This window comes from Poecilia reticulata, chromosome 14 (genome assembly GCF_904066995.2).
Source record: "Poecilia reticulata chromosome 14, P_reticulata-male-v2, whole genome shotgun sequence".
NCBI lineage: Eukaryota > Metazoa > Chordata > Actinopteri > Cyprinodontiformes > Poeciliidae > Poecilia > Poecilia reticulata.
This window is the reverse complement of record NC_088843.1, coordinates 14,949,559-14,973,462: the sequence shown is the minus strand read 5'-3', so window position 1 is coordinate 14,973,462 and position 23,904 is coordinate 14,949,559. Positions and strand designations below refer to the sequence as shown.

The window sequence follows — 23,904 nt, the reverse complement described above, 5'->3', positions numbered from 1 at the left end:
TTTTGCTGCTCATTTCAGGAAGTGAAGCTCATACTTGTGTAGATTCATGACGCATAAAGTGAAACATAACAACCTAATGCCTACAGATGATGGAGACCCAGCATTCAGTGGCCCACAACATTACAGTAAAGTGAAAAAGCCATTCATGAAGGGTGCATCTAAAACTTGCAGGAGGACTGGACTTAGACAACCATGAGTGGATATCCCTTAAAAGTTGAGTGGTAGGAAAAAGTGTGGCTTGAGACAATTGTTGAGCAATATCTTTCCAGCGATTTGAGGGAGTTTCATAAGGAGAGGGCTGAGGCTGAAGTAACGAATCCTGGTGTTTCTGTTGAAAATATCCTGTGTTTTTAGTCAATTTCACATAATTTCTGAGACACTGAATTTTGTTTTTTCATCATCTATCTTTAAATTTGCGAGCAATAAACGCTTGAAATATTTATTTTAAAAAATAATATATTTTATCATTTTCACTTTCTGACATGAGGGACAAAAATACTGACCAAATTTTTCTGAGCTTTAGTCGTAGACTCACAAAAAGTGCAGGTGTCAAATGTTGTAATCCCTTCAATTAGCAGATTCGCACATCATTATTTTATCATGAGCAGCAGGTGCCAAGTCCCTCACAAATGGGATGTGAACTATTGTCTGGCTCATGCTGCTAAATTGCAAATGTGAAAGACTTCACTCATTAAAGTCGCAGCTGTGACTGGGGGCTGCTGAGATGAAGTGATTCCGGCGTTGGCAGGGGATTTATCGCGGAGGCATAATTGAGATTGCTTTTCTCTTTGGGGGAACTGTGCAACCTGTGCTTTAGGAGATACAGGGGAAAAGAAATGCTAATATAAAATGCATTGTGGCTCTGAATGGATGAAGGCAGCGATATGCTGCTGTACAGCCGCTAAACGAAGCTAAGATTTATCCTTAAATGTTAAACGCTGTGCAGTTTTTAGGGTAAAGATAAAATATGACCTTCCATTATAGACGCAGCATGTCTCTACTGTCAGCCATTTTTAGCAGCTGGGAACAGCTAAAGCTGCTCTGACGGCTAAAATTAGACGATAACTCGTGGCTCCAGTCTTTTTTGTGATTTTTCACACAGTGAGGAAACGATTTCCTGGTCAGCGTGACATCCCTGCCAATCATCTTCTTTTTCTTGTGACGAACGAAATAGGACACGGTCCTGCTAAAGATAACAAAGCCTCAAAGGAAACCATTACAGAGACGGCAAAAGACTTGACTGCACGTCTTTAAAATAACCGAATGAGGAATAATTAGGTTCTGTTCACGTCAGTTTTATTCACGCAGCACCAATTCACAACACACGTTGTCTCAAGGCACTTTCAACTCAAACAGGTTTCAATTGATGCTGGCCATCAAACGGTACTTCCTATGTTGAAGTTAAAAAATACAAATAAATGATCAGAAATTTATATGAAAGTATTTGTGAATTAATAATCATGTCATTAATATTTTTTTTTCTTTTTTAATAATGAAAACGTGATTGAAATAAAACTCAAAACTGGGTGAAATTATTATTATTTTAGATGGATTATTGAGAAGAAGCCTGTTTGTCTATTTATGCTTGGAAAAATGCTAATTATACCACAGAGCAGGTCATTAGAAAGCAAAATAACTATAATTTCATTTTTTTTATTATAAGGTCTTGAGCTTATTTAATTTAAGTAAAATTCATTCTAAAAATCAAACAACATAGTTCCAAAAATATAATTGCACAGTCGTGCTTTTAAAGGTATGGGGACTCAGATCACTGCTAGCTGGCAAGAAGAAACCTAAAGCTGAAGGAAATAAGTTTTATTTGCAGTTTGCAACAAGCTAGCGCCTGCAGTAACAAATGACAAACGTGGAGGAACTTTATAAGCTACATGCCAAACAATATGGAAAACTAATTCATCACTTTTCTTACCGGAAGAAAATCTGTTCAGACCGGGTTGGTGGTCCACCAAAAAACAGGGATTTCCCACCCCTCCAAAAAAAAAAAAAAAAAACATTTTTATTGCAACGATGAAGATCTAAACCTATTTAGTTAGAATGATCTGGCAAAAGTCATGGCTTAAGTCCATTGGAGAATTTGTTGCAGGGTTTGAAATCTGATGTACACAGACTCCATCTGATCTGAGTTTGTGTTGAGTTGCAAAGGAAGCCTTATAATATACACTGCTCAAAAAAATAAAGGGACACTTAAACGACACAATATAACTCCAAGTAAATCAAACTTTTGTGAAATCAAACTGTCCACCTAGGAAGCAACACTTGACAATCAATTTCCCCTGCTGTTGTGCAAATGGAATAGACAACAGATGGAAATTATTGGCAATTAGCAAGACACACTCAATAAAGGAGTGGTTCTGCAGGTGGGGACCACAGACCACTTCTCAGTACCTATGCTGTCTGGCTGATGTTTTGGTCAGTTTTGAATGTTGGTGGTGCTTTCACACTCGTGGCAGCATGAGACGGACTCTACAACCCACACAAGTGGCTCAGGTAGTGCAGCTCATCCAGGATCGCACATCAATGCGAGCTGTGGCAAGAAGGTTTGCTGTGTCTGTCAGCGTAGTGTCCAGAGGCTGGAGGCACTACCAGGAGACAGGCCAGTACACCCGGAGACGTGGAGGAGGCCGTAGGAGGGCAACAACCCAGCAGCAGGACCGCTACCTCCACCTTTGTGCAAGAAGGAACAGGAGGAGCACTGCCAGAGCCCTGCAAAATGACCTCCAGCAGGCCACAAATGTGCATGTGTCTGCACAAACGGTTAGAAACCGACTCCATGAGGATGGTATGAGGGCCCCACGTCCACAGATTCGGGTTGTGCTCACAGCCCAACACCGTGCAGGACGCTTGGCAATTGCCAGAGAACACCAGGATTGGCAAATTCGCCATTGGCGCCTTGTGCTCTTCACAGATGAAAGCAGGTTCACACTGAGCACATGTGACAGACGTGACAGAGTCTGGAGACGCCGTGGAGAGCGGTCTGCTGCCTGCAACATCCTTCAGCATGACTGGTTTGGCAGTGGGTCAGTAATGGTGTGGGGTGGCATTTCTTTGGAGGGCCGCACAGCTCTCCATGTGCTCACCAGAGGTAGCCTGACTGCCATTAGGTACTTATGAGATCCTCAGACCCCTTGTGAGACCATATGCTGGTGCGGTTGGCCCTGGGTTCCTCCTAATGCAGGACAATGCTAGACCTCATGTGGCTGGAGTGTGTCAGCAGTTCCTGCAAGATGAAGGCATTGAAGCTATGGACTGGCCCGCCCGTTCCCCAGACCTGAATCCGATTGAGCACATCTGGGACATCATGTCTCGCTCCATCCACCAACGTCACGTTGCACCACAGACTGTCCAGGAGTTGGCGGATGCTTTAGTCCAGGTCTGGGAGGAGATCCCTCAGGAGACCATCCGCCACCTCATCAGGAGCATGCCCAGGCGTTGTAGGGAGGTCATACAGGCCCATGGAGGCCACACACAATACTGAGCCTCATTTTGACTTGTTTTAAGGACATTACATTAAAGTTGGATCAGCCTGTAGTGTGTTTTTTCACTTTAATTTTGTGTGTGGCTCCAAATCCAGGCCTCCATTGGTTAATAAATTTGATTTCCATTGATGATTTTTGTGTGATTTTGTTGTCAGCACATTCAACTTTGTACAGAACAAAGTATTCAATGAGAATATTTCATTCATTCAGATCTAGGATGTGTTATTTGAGTGTTCCCTTTATTTTTTTGAGCAGTGTATATTTTTTGTACAGCGCTGTTCTAAACACTCAAAGACACTCGTGTAAAATGACGAACACAACACTATGTACATAAAAACAAAATCAAAAAAGGAGAACACTTAAACACATGTAAAAAAATAAAAATAAAACAGGACAGTAGTTATACAAAGCTGTTCTGAAAGGGTGTTTTTTTTCTTTCAACCTTAAAGATTTTCATTGTAAATAATAAAACATATGTGTAAACGCAACAGGCATAATTTCCCCATCACAAGTATAAGTTACTCTGCATTAGTAAGAGCATAAAGGGGGAGAACATTTTGGAAATGTAGACAACACTGATAGAAAGTAAGAGAGCATTAAAGCAAAATAATTTCAAAACAATATAAAAAACCCCATAAAATTCAACACTATTATTAAATTAACATTGTGTCATCTGTAAAACTGCTTGTCATGCAAAATAATGGTTAATTAGCTTAAATTACATAACATTTGACATATTTTTCTTATTTTTATTGTGTTTATTATCCCTCCATTTGCCCACGTAACCCCCCACCACCACCAGCCCGCACGTGCTGCGTGCTCGCCCCTGCTCCGCTCGTCTCGTGCGCGTCGCCATTGGTGTGGGATGATGTCATCCACAGCGGAGACAATAGAGCCCACCTCCCCCGTCAGTGTCTCCTCGCCACACGCGCACCGCGGCTCGGCGTGACACACGCTCGGACGTGACGCCAGCTGAGTGAGCCAAGCACTTCTGATGACATTCGCTGCCGTGTCGGTTCAGTCCGGAGCCCAACCGAGCACGCCGAGCATCTGCCACTCAGACCGGGGCTCCTCTCTCGTTACGCTCCCACGCAGAGGAAAGTGTCACACATCTGGATCAGCACACTTAACCCACCGGCTGGTTCCGCTCGGGGTCCACGGCATGAGGCGTGAGGATTTGTGACTCGGCTGCGCGTGAGTGATGAACACACAGCGGGACTCTTGATGTAAGTCATGTTTAAATCTCAGTGGTGTTGGTGACTGTCGGCCTCAAGCAGCAGCAGCAGCAGCAGGTTCCAACAAAGAGCCGCAGAACAACCTCCACCTACGTGGCCCGATGACTTCCACTACAATAGCAACGTGTTGTTCACTTCTGCCCGAAACGTGCCACAACGCGCAGCGCGTGCCCCTTCGTTTTTTGTTTAAAACCCACGAGAAGGTGGCACATGCAGGATGGTTATTGGTTCTGTTTGGGTAAACAGTGCAGATTTAGGCAGGGAGAAGAAGTGAAGGGACAGGCCTGCTGGCTCGGGCCCACATCAGCTTTATTTCTCATCATGGTAAAGGTTGGCAAGACCGCAAAGATGCGATGAAACATGGAGTTGGTGGGGGGAAGCGGGCAGTGCGCCACCTAGCCGCCGAACAGGAGTGAAGTGTGTTTTTTCCATCACTGACCTGCAGAGTGGCCCTGAAAACAACAAGGTGGAGGAAGAACAGCCAAGATTTTAGAGCTGATTTACTCACCATCATTTGAGCCTTTTGTTGTTGGTGCAAGCGGCATCGGTGAAAGATTAATGGCTTAAACAGAGGAGGCTCTTTAGATCGGAGCTAATTCGTTCTGTTTTCTGTTTTTTTTTTTGAAGGACTGCTTAGACAGAAACTAGTCTGCAGAAAATGTGACTGGTTATAAAACACACAAGAACCATTGAGGTGCAAAAGCCAAATTGAGCAAAAACAAACAAAAAAAACCAACAACATAAATTCCCGTGAGGCGTTTATTGCACTGTATGTATTTTAGATGCCAGCATGACTCTTTATTGTGACAGGGTCACGCCTATTGATCACCCCACAGAGAGCCATCACTCAGCAGCACAGCTTGACGCTGCTTTCACACACCATAGACTTGACTCATTGCTTATATAAAACCACAGGAACCCTTGTTGGTGACAGAGAAATGTTTCGCTAATGTGCTTTGCTCATGAAATCTAAAGTTTTTGATGCTTGTGGGGATTAAAATAAAAAAAATAAAATAAAAAAAAAGATGCCTCTCTGGCTGGAGGATGATCATTCACAATAAGACAGGTGCAGCCTTTCTCTGTGAGCAGTTAGCACTTATTTCTAATTGGCCGGCTCTATAGTTCTGAACCGTGTGCTTAGATGGAGCCATTTCACTATTTACTGTGTGCATGGATAGTCCACTGTTCCACATCGCTATGTGAAAAAATCAATCACTATTTATCTCTGTTGTGCAGTTCTATGTACTGTATTTAGGCTATACGCTCAAATACTCTTGTCAGCATTGTGAACCAGAAGTAGATCCAGACTTATATGCATTTTATTTATTTTTTAATGATAATAACCCTTCAAACTGTAACTCTCACCTGACCAAATGTGCGGTCTGATGCTAAGTGCTAACAGCCACAAAGTCTCCACGCAGACCGTCGTGACGTCACAGTGAAGCATAGAGCACTTAACGAGGTCTTAGAAGCTTTGACCTTTAACACCTAAAGGAATCGTTCCGTCCTGCAGCCGAAGTGAAAGACTTGCTGCAGAACCAAAAATCCCCTTTGGGGTGTTTGAGGGATAATATGTTCACGGAGGTGGAACGAGGCAAAATATGGAAGGACAACTTGAGAACACAATGCGTTTGGCCGTGGTTGGCGTTGGTGTGAACACATGAATAATCGGCATGGGGGGAGGGACGGCCTCAGGTAGGCTCGTTCTGAACGCCTCAGCGCGTCGGATCTAAATATAAATAGATTATTTCGCATTATTAACAGGGTTTTTTTTGTCATTTTTCTGATTGACATCTATTGATTTTTGACCTGAACTTCATGTATGATTTAGTCTTAAGTTATTAGGGGAGCTAAATGCTTAATGAGAAGGCACAACATTTTGGTTCACAAACATTTTTTGTTGTCCCAGCATTTCATAAATCTCAAAGTCAACACTGGATTCAAGGTGTGTCGTCTAAACACGTTTCCACAATTAACATCTGAAAATATTGAAAGTTCCCAAACAGCAGTCTCATGTGAACGAAGCCACAGTTTAGCAACGTTTATTCTCTTTAGTCTTCTTCAATAATTTGACATGGAGTATCACCTCTGTACTTACGATCAGTCGGCGCTTAATATGTGGCTTATTTGGGTGCGTTAAACATGGACCCAATGTGAAATGGGATTATTCCTGAAGAAATCTCAGGAAATGTAGCTTCTAAATTGTCCGACACCCTACAAGAAAACATTTCTGCCCCAAAACAAATGCAAGATGTCCAAAACCAGAGATGAAAGTATTGAGTGATGTCATTTTGTTCATGCAGGCCTGAGAGAGAGAACTGATTTCTATGCGAGCGTTAGCAGAGATAGAGGGCGCCACGCTTGAAGCTCTCTCCCTGATATCAGCGGATTATAAAAGAGTAAACTTATTTTATCCAGACGACAGCCAGAAATGACAGCAACCTGGACAGCAGCGTCTGCAAATCGAGATGTATTGCCACATTTTAATATTGTGACCTTTTTATACCCCTACAAAAACTCATGAGGGTTTTTTTTGTCATCTTACTAATGTTATGACGAAATAGCGAACCCAAGCAAAACTCTAAGAATTATCACTTCACATAACCTGCAAGACAAAATCCTGACTGATCGATTCAAGGAATTTTATTATGCATCTAAACTTTGGTTCTCTGGGGTCACACCGTTCTTCAAAACGTATATCCCTTAGAGTCACTTAGCCCAAGTTTAGTGATAAGAGTAACTTTTTTTTTCTGTGTGCTGTGACGCTGTCTAAGGTTGTGTGAGTTTCCCACTGTTGTTGTTTTCGTTGATTTTCCTTGAAGACCGTCTGGCGCCAATTCCAAAGGGGGAAAAGAAAGAGTCTGTTTTTATCCACTTCAGCTCATCGATGCTACTGTTGGTTTTTTATGTTCAAGCCAAGCAGTCTCCTGTCAAAAGGAATCGTCTCGCATATTATTTGGGTTTATTTTTCTGAGGCGGACCTGAAAACTAAACGGTTTGGCGGATTCTCTTTGCTGCAAAGGTTATTGTGTACCTGAAGAATGTAGAGGCTATATTTAAAGATCAACCTAATTACTCTCATGCATACCATAACATGCCTCACAAACGTATTGTTTCCTATTATAGCTGCTTTTGTTTTAATTAGGAGTATCTGAGTCAATTTAAACACGGAACATGCTTTTTGTTTGCCTCCTTTTTGGTACTTCTACCTTGTGTCACCCTGTCACATAAAACACGATGGAGTTCTCTCATCTTTAACATAAAGTGCAAGAGGGGTTAATGCTTCTGTGAGGCTCTATCCAAGCCAGAACATTTTCCACCTGAGGTCCATTAAGGTTTCAGTTCTTGCTAAGACCGTCTGTATTTTGAGAAGATTATTTAAAATATATTCAAAGCAGATTACGGTTGGTTTTATCATCACCTGTCAGAGGGCTCAAATCTCAGCCAACGACAAAACCTTCTTTTCAGGCGAATTCTCTTCAGAGACTTCTATTTTTGGAGGCTTTTTGTTCTAACTTTCTGAAAGATCACACTCCCGATTGAGTGTTTTAATGCATTTTTCTTGAGCAGTTCAGTGGCTTAGTTTAACATATTTCCTATAAAGGTAATCGTAAACTTTCTTTCAAATAATGAAAGTAGAAACCCTTTTTTATTTTTTAATCTCAGACGGGGATTCTGACGCTAGATGTCCACTCAGGTTTGTCCGCATGGTAAATCCGTCAGGCTGAGAAGAGAAGAAGAAGAAACTGCTGCATGTTTTCCATCACGCCGTTCGCTAATTTTCCTCTCCACTCTGCAGCTTCAATCACTCTGTCTGCTGACTGCGGAAGTTAAGTGATGTAATTATTTTGACTTGCCCCCTTCTCGCCTGACGTGATGTGAGGTCTGACGAGACGGACGAGCGAATTTAGCGCATATCTGGAAAGGGTCTGCTTTCCCCCCTGTAATGGAAAACGTCATCATGTGCTCCTCACCCCTCTTGTGCTTCAGATTGTGTCTGCATGATCTCATCATGAGATTGGTCAAGCTGCTCTCCTATAAACCTCTACAGTGCCGTATAACAGCAGGAGTTTCTTGATCCTGGAGACTATCTAAGTGTTACTCCCCCAACGTAGAAGTTATCTGCCCTCTTTCCTACCTCTGTTCCTTAACAACAGCCTAATGTCCAGACCATCCGTGTTGGGCTCCACAGAACTGTTGGTACATAACAATCAGGGATTCACACTTATTGTCTCTCTTCTCTGACCAGAACCTGTAAAAGGTCAGAGCAGACTTGACAGACTCCTCTCACCTTGCAAGGTTTTAATACATTTCTTATTTCTTCTCATCCAGACTCTTGTTAAATTCTTTTTTTTTTTTACATGACACCCCCCCAGTTCATCCAAACGGATCTAAATCAAACGGCACCGATCGTTATCGGGGTGTATTATAAGGCCAGTGTTAACGCGGCGCTTTAATTTGGGCGACTGAGTCACGGCGGGCGGCGCGCCGAACCGAGTCGCTTTGTTTACTTCGTGTGACATCATTAGATTTGTAACGTAAGCCTGAATAGAGTTTGAGTCATCTTGTAGTTTTTCTTTTCATTCACTGCACTTGATTGAACAATTCATCGTCATTTGATTTGATTTGATTTGTGTGCTGATCTAACTCCCTATCCGTTTTGTTTTTTTGTTGTTTTTAGTCACGTCCCTGAGCTACACTCTATAAACAACCAGCTGTTTACTCCTTCATTACTGATAACGACCGACCCGGCTAATGTTGTCGTTTTCATTCCCTGAGTCGCAGTGTGCGCCTCCTCAGAGCTACGCCCCACTGGGCCGCCGGAGGGATGTGACATCAGCATGAAGGCTCCCTCTGATCCCCTGCTGACTGTTTCCTCTTTGTTTTTAACAAATAGGCCTGGCTCCAGACTTATTTGTATATTTAATGATCGCCTCTGATGTTTACCCGAGTGCATTTTCTTTTCTTCTGTTTAGCTTGAAGACGAGTCAATCTATTTTCTCCAACCTCCTTGTCCAGATGTGAACATCTAGCGCCATTTCTCTTGTTCTTGAAGCAAACATTTTCTCGTTGCGGATGTCTTCTTTGGTCCTGTTATGTGGACTAATTGAGCAAACTGTGCTGCACGTCTCGGCATTTAATCTGTCCAATGGACCCGACGTCTCTGCACACTCCTGCAAATGTTACTGCTGCATCAAAACAAATGGAGCAGCTTGCATGTATTTCCTTGATTAGCTCCCTGTAGTTAACCGAGCGGCTGAAACGGTTTGATGTCCTTTTTCTCGTGTAAGGATTAGGAGAGCGACTCGGTTCTGTTCGGCTTATTTATGTAGAGCCAGCTCACAGCGAATCTCAAAATAAGCAGGTCCAAATCCAGAATCCTATTCAGTTCATGCTAATGCAGTCCGCTCAGTCGGATTCAGATCCACTAGAATCTGAATCTAGTGTGTCAGATTCTAAACTCGGTTAATCTTATCATCCTAGTTGCTTAAAAGAGGTTGTCGGAGGAAAACTGCAGCAGTCCCTCCTTCTGAGCAGGCATGTGGAGAGGAATGATCCACTTTTGACAGACAAGGTTCAGTACAAAAGTGTTGATCTGCTGTGACTGGCTGCTTCAGGCAAGGAAACAAAGGGTGAAAAACCATGGAGTGAACTATGCAGTAATGTCTCCACCAAAGTTTTTATGCTGGAAAGAGTCCGAGCTAAACACTGAAGCACTGGGTTACTTTCAAGAAGAATAAATCCTGAGTATACACAAAGTTAATGGCAGCAATATCTCCATTAATGGTGATATTAAAGATGTTTCCCCCCCCCCCGCTGGTGGTGGAGAGGATGCTGAAGGTTTCAAGAGCTGAAGGTGGAGAAGGGGTGGAGTTGAGTTGAATCTGGTATAGAGAGGACGCCAGAGATATTGATGATGGTGATGCCTGTTTGGAGAAGACCGGCGCCGATGGTCTGGGAAGGAGGCGCATGATGAGATGGAGAGAGTTTTCCAGTCTGAGTTTTTTTTCATGAGAAAGAAAGAAAGGAAACTGAAGGATAATAGCAGCAATGCTTGTAAATAATACAGGACTGGAGTGTAGAAGACGTACGGTTGTGACACTAATGTTACCCAGATAGGAAATGCATGAACGCAATAAATAATGAACTTACTGCATGTATTATTAATTTTGTCTAAAGCTTTAAATACTGCTGCTCACTGGGGACAGCCAATAGCTGCTACAGGTCAGAGTTAATGGAGCATCAGCTGGTTCTGCTATGACCCAGAAGTCTGAATGTTTTAGCAGGAAATTGTAACGGCAAAGGATTTCAACTAGAGAAAATATCTCTGTCCGTTCTGTAGCATAGTTTGAACCGTTTTCCATAAAATTTTATTAAAACAGATGGTACAAAATGTTTGTACATGTATAGATAATTTGGCTTTATTACTATTCTTTTGAACTGACGGATAGCCGGCACAATTTACATATTCCTTTCGAATCAACAGCCGGACTATTGTTCTGAGTTTTAGCTTGTGAATCAAATGTAGACAGAGCCACTATGTGATGTCCCTATTTTGAGGTTTGCAGCCTCAGTCAGCAACTATCAGGTTTCCAACGAAGTGGACAGCAGTCGGTTTACATTTTAGGAAGCAATATTTCCTGTCACAGCAGCAGCTCTGCTGTAAACCGAGTCCACACCTCGACGGCTACACGAAAACAAACAGAGCGGTCGTCCTGTCGCCGTAAACAGAGGAGAACCCTCCACCTGCTGCGACAGTGTCTGCGCGTCCTTAAAAGATTTTAAATGAACGAATCTAAAATTTAGGCCTCAATGTGTCTTAAATTATTTTTAAAAAAAAGCAAGTTGGCTTTAATCACATTAGTCTCAAATTTTGTTTTTGCCTTTTGCCTTTCTCGTGGTACTTTTCTGTCTGGAAAAAGTTTGAATCGTGCGCAGACGTTGTCATTGCGTTTTGTAAGTCGATGCAGTCGAGACTACCGCTGGCTGCTAATACTCTTGCTAGCTAGCTAATTTTACATCCTCATTATAAGAACAAATTTATCAGCAATAGGTTGAACAACATTCGTCTTCACCACTGGTCTCCTGTTGATTAAAAGAAATGGCAATTAATCTCATAATCTTGAGTAAGAATCTGAAAATCTCTCATGGTTAATCTCACAAGGAGTAGCATTTCTTACTCTTAGTCTGTACACACACATATACATGCATATTTAATTTAATTCATAACGGTCTTAAAAAATGTCTGTGTTGAATTTGGAGGTCCGATGTAGATCATTTTCACCTTGTTGCTCTGATGTCATCCTCTCCACACTGTGTTTGGCTCCATCATGTGCTTTTTGATGAAGTAGCTGCATAAAAGTGGGATGTAGAGTGGGAACGGAGAGCTCTTCATCAATCTTGTGCGTTCAAAGAACCATCTTGAACGTACCAAATACACCGCCTCCCCATTTGGAGCAGAACCTCGCATCCCAAACAGGCCAGGTGATGAAGACTGTGGAGCCTACAGGAGAAGGAGAGGCCTCTGTGATCTCACTTTGCAAATACCAGGCGCCGTCTTTATCAGATGATGAAGAAATATGTTTCTTTATCATCTGATTTAATTAAAGAGCTACAATGCCCTGCATTAGTGTTCACACTCTCACGTTACAACCACAAAATGTATAAAAAAAATAAAATAAAATTAGGTGATAGATCAACAAGATGTGATGTATAATTGTGAAGTGGAAGGATTTGTTTTTCACTGGTTTGTTTGCAGCAGCTGCCATGCTTTTTATCAGCCTGGCCACTGCTTTCCATAACAAACTGCAAACAAGACTTTTAATGACTTTTTCTTTCTTCTTGCCTTTGTTCCAAACTGGCTGGATTGATGGAGCTGCTTCTCTGATTAATGTTCTCTGTCCTTGGCCAGTCGTCTCAGCGAGATGATTAAAGTTTTGTAATCTAACCTGGTTTTATACTTTTCCACAACTTTCTCCCCGAGCTGTCTGTTTGTTCACTAAGGTCAAATGTAAAAGCACTTTGAATTGCCTTGTTGCTGAAAATGTGCTTTATAAATAAAATTACCTTAGCTTAATGCCCTAGAGAGGGGGAAAAAGAAACCTTCTGAGTCCTTCACGGAAAAGCTGGATTTATGCTGAGACTAAGTTATTGTATTTATTGATTCCCCTGATGTTAACTAAGGATAAGAAAAAATTGAAACTTCACGATTTTGCAATACTTTGTGTTGATCTAATGGCCTCAATAAAGTAAAATCAATACTTTTGCAAAGCTTTATCCATCTAAATACTGAATTTATGTCCCCAGCAGTGCTGGGTGTTTGTGGGAGTGAAATCTCTTGACAAAACATGGACATGTGCTCCGTCCTCCTCCTGGCGGTTGGCTGTCTGTTATCTTCCCTCTGCTGGTGTGTTGTGAGCCGAGGGAGGCCATCATGAACTCCCCCTGCAGACGTTTAAAGCTCTTGCTTTGTAGGCCTGCTTCCCATCTCTTTTTTTAGCGCGTGTCTTTTTATCTTGGTGAGTTTGAATTCCAAATCACTCCTCTTTCATGTGCTCCACTTCAGACGGAGCTGAAGGGATTTGATAGCGTAGCCTCCTTAAGCTTTTGCACACCTGAGTGGACGCGTTCTGCAGTGGTTTTGCCGTAAATATTGTCCTGACATCTTTTGAGAAGATCTGATCGTGGCCTTTGTTGTGATCCGCAGGTATAGCTTTATGCTTCCTGTGATATCTTTGGAAGACATATAATGCCGTTTCACCGCATGTTACAGCTATTTTCCTGCCACTACTTACCTCAGAGGATTGCCATCACACACTGTCTGATGGCCCTGAGTCAGGAACACTTCGATTTGAGCCATTAAATTGATGGAAGAGTTTCTTTTTCAGCGTTCTCGCAGTCAGCACCGAGCCAGACTGTGCCTGCACTGTGCAGTAACACTCTAATCGGCGTTGTGTGCTTCCCGTTATTCCTCTCTCTCTCTTTCTCTCTTGCTTGGCTGTCACCTCTGAGGCAATCTGCTGTTTGGCAGTTTAAACAGCTAACAAGTGGACCACAATGAAAAAATGCCAAGAGAAAAGAACAAGTCAGTTCTTTGATCACAAGCGAAACAGTGTTTTTTTGTGGGTTTTTTTAGACAGGCCCCTAAACTCTTTGTACTGTTTGGCTGCAGGTTTTAAGAGAAGCGGCTTCAGCAGGGATGTAAGCGCACAGAGCAACAGGACTTGGTTACTTATCAGCTTCAGTGACTAATTGGGATCAACCAACAGAAGTGCTGTTTCACATGAACCAGGCTAATTAAACACAGTTTTGATTAACCTCCTAAAGAGACCGTTTTAGATCATTTAGAGCATTTCGCCTTCGGGACGAGAGAAAACACAGCAGAGACATGACAGGATATCAGATGTTGTTCCAGCTCAGATTGGAAGATTTTTGCATCCGTTTGGAAGTGAAAACCCTGAAGACACGGCCGCCGGTAGAAGAATGATGCATTTATCTTTTTTGTGTGTGTGTGTGTATTTTATTGAATGCGTCAAGTTGCAATTAAAATGACAGCAATGCAAACAATAAACATTCAAAGGAGTGGGTAGAAGTGTAAACCTATTAAAACCCAACCCTTCTCCCTATTTGTAAGTATTGTATCAGAATACCTTCATTCTACTCTCAGGTTCTTGCTTAATGCAATACATTCAGTAATTTACTAATAATAACTCTAATAACAACAAAGTAATCATAATGTTGAGGCTAACAGTGTTTTGCAACAACAACAGCATAATACGTCAAAACAGTCCCATATTTAGTGTAAACCGTTTCCTTATAAATTTGAATTGGTTAATGTTTGGACATTATTTTAGTTCCATAGTTTCACACCACAGACTGGAACATAAAAACTCCTTCTTGTGGTTCTGATCCTACAAACTTTAAATTTGTCTTTCCCTTAGAAATTATAAAATCCTTCTTCTTTTGAGAACAATTTTTTTTATTTTTTTTCTAGTAACTGTTGATTTTGTGCTTTAAATAAGACACACGCTGTTTGTAAACTCACAAAATCAGTAAGTTTTAATAATTCCTCTGAATTCAGACACATTCAGGATGATGTGGAATAATACCTGTTGTATGTATTGTACTTTCACTCCGATACTCAATATTGCAGTGTTGCATATCGGGCGATTCCGATAACGGCCCGATACGATATCAGCAAAAATCATACATACTTTTATTACTTATTTGTTAGAGTGGAATAATAGAAAAGACTCGATCAAGTGATGTTACTCAAAAAAGAAAATAGTCAACAATAAGAACTGACCCAATATAATGTGGAAGGAGCTTCTATCAACATAATTATATCAGAGATTGTAGAAGCATTTCAATACAATCTGGTTCTCTTTTTTTGATTGATTGGACTGATTTCTGATATCAAATCAGGTTGAGATGATCCTGATATGCAGCCAATGTTCTGCCAATGCCCTGCAGAAGTATTGACATCCTTGATAGATGGTTAAAAAAGCATCAATATAAATGTGTGTCTTGTTGACATAACGCCTTCCAACACTGATCTTTATCTGTTAATATGAGTGAATCTATACATTGAGATTCCTCAATAATCCATATATTCAACTAAATATTTTTTTCCGCTGTAAATTTTTAGCACTCAAAGAATTAAAAAAATACTACTTTTTATGCTACGTGTCTTATTTTAGAGCATCCGATTCGAGATGAGACCTATTAAGCAAATCAGGCAGAATGTTTGACCTAATCATGCTGTCAGACGAAATGGCAAATCAGATCTCTGTAATCTCTGCCAGCGCTTGTGCTGCTGCCCCTGGCTCTGGCTTTTGCTCATGCTTTTGCTCATTCTCCCGTGTTTTTCCCAGTAAAACACTGTCAGCCAGCGACACTACCACCCAGTATTTTTAACTTCTGTTTGGCCCAAGCTGCAACTGTAGTTGAGTGAAAATGCCAGTGGCCAGCCTGCTCTTTCTGTCACACATTCTGCTTGTGAGGGGAAAGTGATCAGAGTGATAGTGACTTCCACCATGATAAAACTGGGTCAATGTAACCCCAACCCCCCTCCACTGCAGGCAAGGCTGAAAGAGAGGGGTGGAAAAGAGATGAGGAAACCATCACCAGACTACGCCAGGACTTAAACATGGAGACACCGGAGTGCGCTTTGCTTTCCCGATGGGTTGGTAACTGTGTTGTGTTGGGGTTGAACTCCCGTCCCCACAATTGTTCTGACATGTTCCTTCCTCTCCCTCTAGTCTGTGGTTCATGGTGCATCTGTCTGATCTGTCCCTCTGTAGATTTATCTCTGCCCACTTTTGTTACTGTCAGCCGGGGTCGTGCACTTCCAGGTCTTCCCAATGGTCTTCCATTCCCCAAAAGAGTCTTTTATGTTTTTTAAACTATGGTTGTGTTGAAATGAAAATCCACCCTATGGGAGGGAGGGACTGTAGGTTGGGTAAAGTTTGCTTACGTCCATCCTAGTTGACTGAGAGTGACCAACCAACTAAGCAAATTTCTGCCCTTGTTTATTCATGTGGACAGCAAAAATGCCTCTTTTGTGAAAACGCGATTAACTCCTGAGCTATAACCCCAAATATGACATGCATAATAGCAACATTGAGGGATTATATGTTCGTCTGGCACTTTTTTAGGTAAATAATTCAAAGTGACTTTGTCGTCACTTAACACAAATGACTCCACTTGTTCTTTGTTGTTAGACTTTGTAGTTTTCTTGTTATGTTTACCACTAACCTCATGTGGAGGCTTTATGCGCACATCCAATTTTCCATGTTTAGCGCCACTTAAAAACAGTGTTTCGGGCTGTTTTTAGGGTTTCTGTGTGGATGAAAACATTTCTGGAAAAGGCTCCATGTAGACATGAGTGTCTTTAAAACTGGCAACCAGTTTTAAGAAAGAAATGTTCCCGTGTGGATGGAGCCAGAATCTGACAACTTTAGACGGTCAACATGCTAAATGTGTTCCACCCATTTCTAAGTGTCAAACTAACCATACAAGTAGTTTCAGTGAAAGGTTCGAGGTCCATTAGCATGCACTATTCACGGGGGGAAAGATTAGCATTACACATGTGGCTCACTAGCAAAGCTGGAACTACAGGTGGAGCAGAATGTGCTTGTATCTCCATTACTCTACTTGCATGAAGCAATAAAGACCAAACGCTTTAACACAATGGAGGAATCCTTAAATGTAATCGTTGGTTTTGTGTTCATTGAGAAAACATCTGATCCTTTTCAGCCAACACAGACTTGAACTTGATGCTAAGTTTAGCATGCTAACATCATCCTCGCTGACCAGTGCGGCCACCCACAGAGCCGTCTTGCTGGAGGAAATTGAGGCACTTCATCAAGCAAAGATGGAGGCTGATTATAATTACCCGTGTATGTATCAAGAGGGTGGATTTTCATTTTAATGGCAGTAATATTTTATCCTAATGTCTCACAGCAGCCTAATGACTGCACTGCAAAAAATGTTAATATCAAACTAATGTAACAAGTATAGCAATTCTATAGTTGGCATTAATCACAGAATAAATTTAAACTTCTATCGTGTTTGTTTTGCACAACTGCTTGCATAAGAGAAACACTCAGATAATCTTTTCTTGCAATACAATGAAATGAAAACTTACTCTTTAGCTGCACTGTGTTGTTGTGTATGTGGGCTCCCTGTTTATACCGCGGCATGGACAAATGCTTGTTTCTGGCAGGCCCAAAGAAATTAGCTGGTTTGTTCTGTTTGCACCAAAGGCAGGATGAACCAATACCATAAATAGAGGCTGGAAGTTTTTCATTTCAGATGATCACAAGACTCTCCAGCACTCAAGCAGCCTCTGAAGAAAAGAAATGCTCCAAGCTATTAGACATGAGTCACTTTCTTGTTTTCCTTTCACAATGCAGACCAGAAACAACAAATGCAAATTGATTTTTGTCTTTATTTGCTTCAAGGTACACACGCTGACAAGCTATAGCTTATCCTTATTTTGTAATTATTCCATCCATAGCAAAAATTTTGGTTAAACATGTCAAAACAGGCATTTTGACATATTCTTGAGATTTAACATGAAAGGTTCACCTAAGCAGTGATTCTCAATATTGTTTGCATCACCAGGATTTTGTGGCATCAAAAAAGAAAATTTTAATAAATGATGCATAAAATAAAAAAAATTTTCTTTACAAATTAACTGAAGAACTGTGACATCTTCTTGAATTATAAAATAAAATGGCATAATAAAATAAGAAGTGTGCACAACCTTAAACAAAAGCTTTGCTGATGCAACTTTTGATTTGATTTGAGTTAAAATGAGTTTTTCCAATCACCCCATATCTGGACTGCGCAATATTTGCCAACTCTGCCTCGCAAAGGTTCTCCAAATCAAATTAGGATTAGAATCGGATTGTGAGGAAATCACAACTTTCACAGCTTTCTTCAGGCGACCCCCACATATTTAGTCAGATTTCATTGGTTGAGTTGGAGCTATTAAAACCTGGTTTTTTAACATTTTTGAAAGCCACTGCATTGTAGTGCTTTAGCTATTTTTTCCATGACTTGGCTTATTATTTCAAATGAATGCATCTTGTTAAGAATTGGGCCTCTCAGAGGGAATGAAGGTTGTTGCAGCTCATTTATCACAGCTTTTGGGATTTAGCTGTTAAGAACCCTCAGTGCCATCAGGATTAGCTGGGATTATGCATTGCCAACAGCAAACAGGTTAGCACCTTCAGATATGACAAGGGGAACAATTTAAACTGTAATTACAGACAAGCATCATTGTCCATGGGATAAGCGGGACCAGCCTGGGAGCTGCATGCTTGAATGGATACATGAACTGTAATATCCATCCCAGTCAAACATGCACTTGAAATGAACCTGGTTTTTGTTGGGAGGTTTCTCCTTTTGTTGATGCAAATGTGAATTTCTGCAAGGTCGAAACTAACATTTAACATCAGTGGTTGTTTATTTTAACAGTTATGCAAAAAAAAAAAAACTGCAAGTGGTCTTTCAAGTGCAAAACGTATGAATTTGCTGTGAATATGTGTCACCATTTTTAAGAGTTAACAGTGCCTTGCAAAAGTATCAATGTCCTTAAGGTTTTTCACATTTTGTCACATTACAACCACAAATGATATGTATTGTACTTGATGTCACAGGCCAACACAGTGTGGTGCATAATTATTAAGTGGAAAAAAAAAACATGATTTTTTTTCTTTTTTTTTAACGTCTTCATTAAATATCCGAAAAGTATTTTCCACCTTCTACTTTGATTCTCCAAAAGTTCAGCTTGTGTCATTTAATCAATAATATGACTTCAGCTAATGGTTTAGATCAAATCATATTAATTCCTTATAATGGCCTAGTCAAAGTCTAGACCTAAATCAACCAAGAATGTGTGGCAAGACTTCTTTCTGTTCACAAGCGATGGAAAAGTCGAATGAGGGAAAAAAACCTCGGTTTCTACATTTGCAGTATTACTTTTTCTCCACTTCAAAAAAAATTTCACAAGTTTGTGTTGGTCTTTTTCATAAAATCCATCTAAAATACAATGTTTGTGGTTGTAGCATTTTAAAATTTTAGAAGATTTTAAGGGTATCAATCTTGTACGTTAGATTTCGAAGTCAAATATAATATTCATTTAATAAATAACTCCCTATTTTAAGATATAAAAAAGTATGACAGTAGTTTTAGGGGTTTTGCTACAACTAGTGAAATTTAAAGTGCTTTTGCAATAATATTCCCCTGACTGATTTGATTCTGTCTTTCTTCTCTCTTTGGTCAGCTTTGCATAAACCCAGATGCCTCCCCTCCCTCTTGACGAGCGCATAGTGGTCATTCAGCGCCCTAAAAACGTGTGTGAGGCTTCCCCACAAACCATCCCGCAGCATTCCTCTCAGATATCAGCCTCTACCAATGGACGGGTTTCCCAGCCTTCGCATCTCCATGCCTCTCATTCCCACTTTTACTCACCCGCGTGTAAATCTGTGAGTGTGGAATGCAAGCGCAGGTCATCCCGTGTGCAGAGATTCAAGGGCGACCAGCCTGCCATCCCAGCAGATGTCCTCCACATCCCGAGCCACTGCCATAGCAATGGCACAGTAACGCTTGCCCCACGGCTTCCCTCCCACACACATACTATTGATATCAAGGTATCGGTGGACAAAGGGAGACGGGGAGGATTAAGTAACTCATTAGGGCGCGCTGGAATTGTAAAAGGCGGCAGAGGGAAATGCGTCTCTTCCCAGTTTGATCAAGGACAATGCGAGAGAAAAACCGGAAGCTTTGGGAGGCCCTGTGGATTCGAGCACAAGCCACAACAAGTCCGTCAGCTGTCGTCGTCCCCTGGAGGGATCCTCCAGTTTGTCCCTGCTCAGGCAAATCAGCATACATTCAGGGGTGAAAAAGAGAAAGAAAACTCCAGTTTTCATTACAGAGGTGACCAGGAATTTCCCTCTTTGGGTCACAGGAAAAGTTCCAAGCTGGGAACTGTTCATCAAAGCCATAATAGCCACAGTCTGCCCTACCACCACCACTCTGTTCCTGTTCCCCATGCCGCCATCCTAAACTCCACCTATCCTTCGTCTCCCCCATCCCAAACCACTCATGTCCCAGTCTCCTTTCAGCAGCTTAACCAACCTCACCCTCCTCGCACAAGGGATCACCGCCCTCACATCCTTCATGGTCTTCCGCTGTCCCCTTGCTCCTCCCGTGTCGGAGGGTTCCCTAGTCCAGACCACACTTGTACCATTGACTGTGCGCACCCATTCAACTGTGGCTGCTGGAGGTTGGTAAGATGCACGGGATGTAAAGGAGACTCTTCCAGTTACCAAGGAGGTGGAGGAAGCACTTCTACCTCATTTTCCTGTGGCCACAATGTCGGCGCAGTGAAGAGAGGAAGTAAAGACATGGGCCTGAAGAATATGGGTGGTTGCCTCTCCACCGCTTCCACATCAAACACTTCCTCGTCTAACAGCACTGCTTCTGATTGTCGAGCAGCTCTGTTCAAACCTCTACCTTGTGCCTCCTGCGGTGGAGAGGCTGGAAACTTTGAGAGTCCTGCTATCCTTCGGAAGAAGCTAGTAGGAGGATGCCTTCCCTGTACTTCTCTGTCGTCTTCGACCCCTTTGCGGGCGATCCAAAGCTGTGTGTCTGGTTGCAACAACAAGGCATCTCAGACTGGCAGTTCTTCCTGCAGCTACTGCAGCAGCGACCCGATAGTGGTGACGTTCAACCCTCGCCGGGGAAAGCCTCCTGGAAGAGGCTTAGGACCGACTCACCCAATGGCTATGCTACAAGCTGACGATGACGACTACAGCGTGCGCACCATCTGGCCTGAGGAACTGGCCAAGAAAATGACCCATTCCAAAGCCCAAAAGAACAACTACGCTGGGATGGGTGTTGGGAAAAGCTGCTCTAGCCAGACCCAGAATGGCAGTAACAGACCCGACCTTGCCCTCTTAGACTGTCAGAACCTTCAGGAATACGCTCAGACTAATTTCACAGACCATGCTGGCCGACGACGGCTTCAGCAAGGCAAAATGGCTGCCCTTGGTTTTGTAGGCAGCAGGTTGGGATCTAGCTACGATGACGGCCGTAACTCGTTGAAGAGGCTCTTGAATAAAGCGGAAGATGTTGGAATGAACGACAGTCCTGAGCATGGCCAAGTGTATCCACGATCCCCCTCTCCCTGCTCCGTGTCTCCGCCATCACCCGTGTCCTTTTCCCCTCCCCCTTCGGCCCCCAGCACACTCATCAAACCCAAACCCTGGCAGAGAGAAAGGGAGGGAGGACACTCTCTGCCGTCGGCTCAGTCCCTTCACCTGGCTCTGAACTCCCTTAACAGAGAGCAAGATGAGGAGAACAACCGAAGTAAGACTAACTTACTGACAACCCAAGTACAGCATGTCATGTCTCTTTATTAATGCTGAAAGTACATACACAAAAATCTGGTAGTCTGAAGTCTAAACACCAATAAATTAACCATACATTGAGGATATTTTTGTAATATTTAGAATAATTGAAACTGTAAATGATGTCTTGTCATGTGTCATGTGACAGTTACATTTGAGAGAATTCAATCAAATTTCAAAGTAGCTGCATAATGTTTGTGTTGCTAGCACGAAATTACGTCCAACAATGAATGTCCAGCATGGCGTTCTTTTTTTAGCAGTGACCAGATGTCGATATCCTTTTGTTTGAATTTGAGTCTTATAACCACTCTCGAAATGCCAATGCACGTCCACACTTTCCTTGTTGTTCCCCAGTGAGGCTATCTTTGCCACTCTCCTCATCGCTGCCTGCCTCCCTGTCCGATGAGACTGTGATGACTCCCGATGCGGAGAACGCCGTCATCAGCCCGATCCTGCCCTTCCTGTTCCTGGGGAACGAGCGAGACGCCCTGGACCTGGACCTGCTGCTGCACCTCAACATTGGCTATGTGGTAAATGTGACCACACACCTGCCCCTCTACCACACCAACGCGGGGCTGCGCTACAAAAGGCTCCCAGCCACTGACAACAGCAAGCAAAACCTTCGCCAGTACTTCGAGGAGGTTTTTGAGTTTATTGGTGAGAATTCAACTTTTACAACCCGAATGTTTTGTTGTGCGTGTCTGTGTGTATTTGGTGTAAGCGTTGTGTTTTGGATTGGGGAATTGGCTCATTTGCAGGTCTGCTAGCATTTAGGTGAAGGTTTGCTATCAATTTCCAGCATCCAGTTAAGTAAAAGAAAACTAGGAACTAGGAAATTTTGACTCTCATTATAGTTGGTTAGGGTTAAAGAAATGACCATTTTTGTTTTCAGAGCTTTCCCTTTTTCTATAATAATGGTTTCTACATTTCCATTATAGTCCTATTTTCAAGAATTAGCAGGGGACATTTCTGGTGATCCCACACATGCTGGACACAAACTGTTAAGACTTTTACCTTCAAGTCATTGCTAGAGAGCATTGGAAAAACACACAGAGATTGTTTGTTTCTCCAGGTTGTCTCTCTGATGTACATTAACACAGTCCCCAGAACAATACCTGGCTATAATGAAATGTTGTGATGTCATTATCATGATTAAAGTGCTTAATGAAAAGCAGCTTAAAATCAAGGTAGATAAAAGAAAGCAGTAAAGTAATTTAGCAGTCAGGGACAGTTTTGTCGCCAAATAAAATCAGCTTTGTTTTTTGTTTGAGAATGTTGTGGATTATTTAATTCTGGTCTCAATGGTAAATAAATCTGCAAATAATCTGCATAACAAGGAAATTTAACAACGTGCTGCGTTATGATTGATCCAAGTGTCAACATGTGTAAGGAAAAAAAGCAGAGGTCCTAACATAGAACCTTGTGGCGCCCCACACAAAAGAGAAGAAGATAAAGAGGGGAAACAAATGAGCATGACGGAAAAGATTTTCTAAATCGGGTAAGCGGTAAACCACTTCAAGACATGGATACCTACATGGTCATGCAGGCTTTGATTTTAAAAATCCTGGAGGCGCCCAGACAAAGAGCTGTGTGCGTTTGTGGTTTCATACACCAAAATGCACCACTTATAAGCTTATACGCTCTGTATTCTTGGTATATTTCTACTTTAATGTCAAAATTGCAGTGAAAAAAGTAATGTTTCACATACTAAAGCAAACATTGACCAAGTTACTTTTCTCATCTCCAGAGGAGGCATATCAGAGTGGACAGGGCGTGTTGGTTCACTGCCAGGCAGGTGTGTCCCGTTCTGCAACCATCGTCATCGCCTACCTTATGAAGCACACCCTCATGACCATGACGGACGCCTACAAGTACGTGCGGAGCCGTCGGCCCGTGGTGTCGCCCAACCTGAACTTCATGGGTCAGCTCTTGGAGTTTGAGAGGGACCTCAACTCCGGGGTGACTCCTCGGATCTTGATGCCTAAGCTAAATGGTGTGGAGACGCAGGTTTGAAGGGGGCAGGGGGTCGACGGTCAGGACTGTGTAGCATTGAAGGGGTATTAAAAAGAAAAAGAGTGCAGCACATTTTTTAGAGCGACAGGTCGAGAGAGAATCTTGGCGGGTTTGGCAAATAGTGCACTTTCAATACTGTGAAACACGAGACAGAGGACTGGATGGTTCATTTGTTTTATTGTTAGGCAATTTGATCCCCATCCAGCGTACTGTTCATAAGATAATGTGCCAATATTTTGT

At 42.2% G+C, this 23,904-nt stretch overlaps 1 protein-coding gene across 1 annotated transcript in view; it reads left to right on the top strand.

Annotated features, from left to right (window-relative positions):
* The first annotated feature begins 4,358 nt into the window (after positions 1-4,358).
* Positions 4,359-23,904, top strand: part of LOC103476207 (uncharacterized) — a 33,510-nt gene continuing 13,964 nt past the window's right edge. The window contains exons 1-4 of the mRNA XM_017308644.2: positions 4,359-4,720; positions 19,524-21,610; positions 22,006-22,308; positions 23,399-23,661. Of these exons, the coding sequence (XP_017164133.2) occupies positions 19,540-21,610; positions 22,006-22,308; positions 23,399-23,661 (2,637 nt within the window). The 5' untranslated portion in view covers positions 4,359-4,720; positions 19,524-19,539. The remainder of the gene's footprint in view (positions 4,721-19,523; positions 21,611-22,005; positions 22,309-23,398; positions 23,662-23,904) is intronic.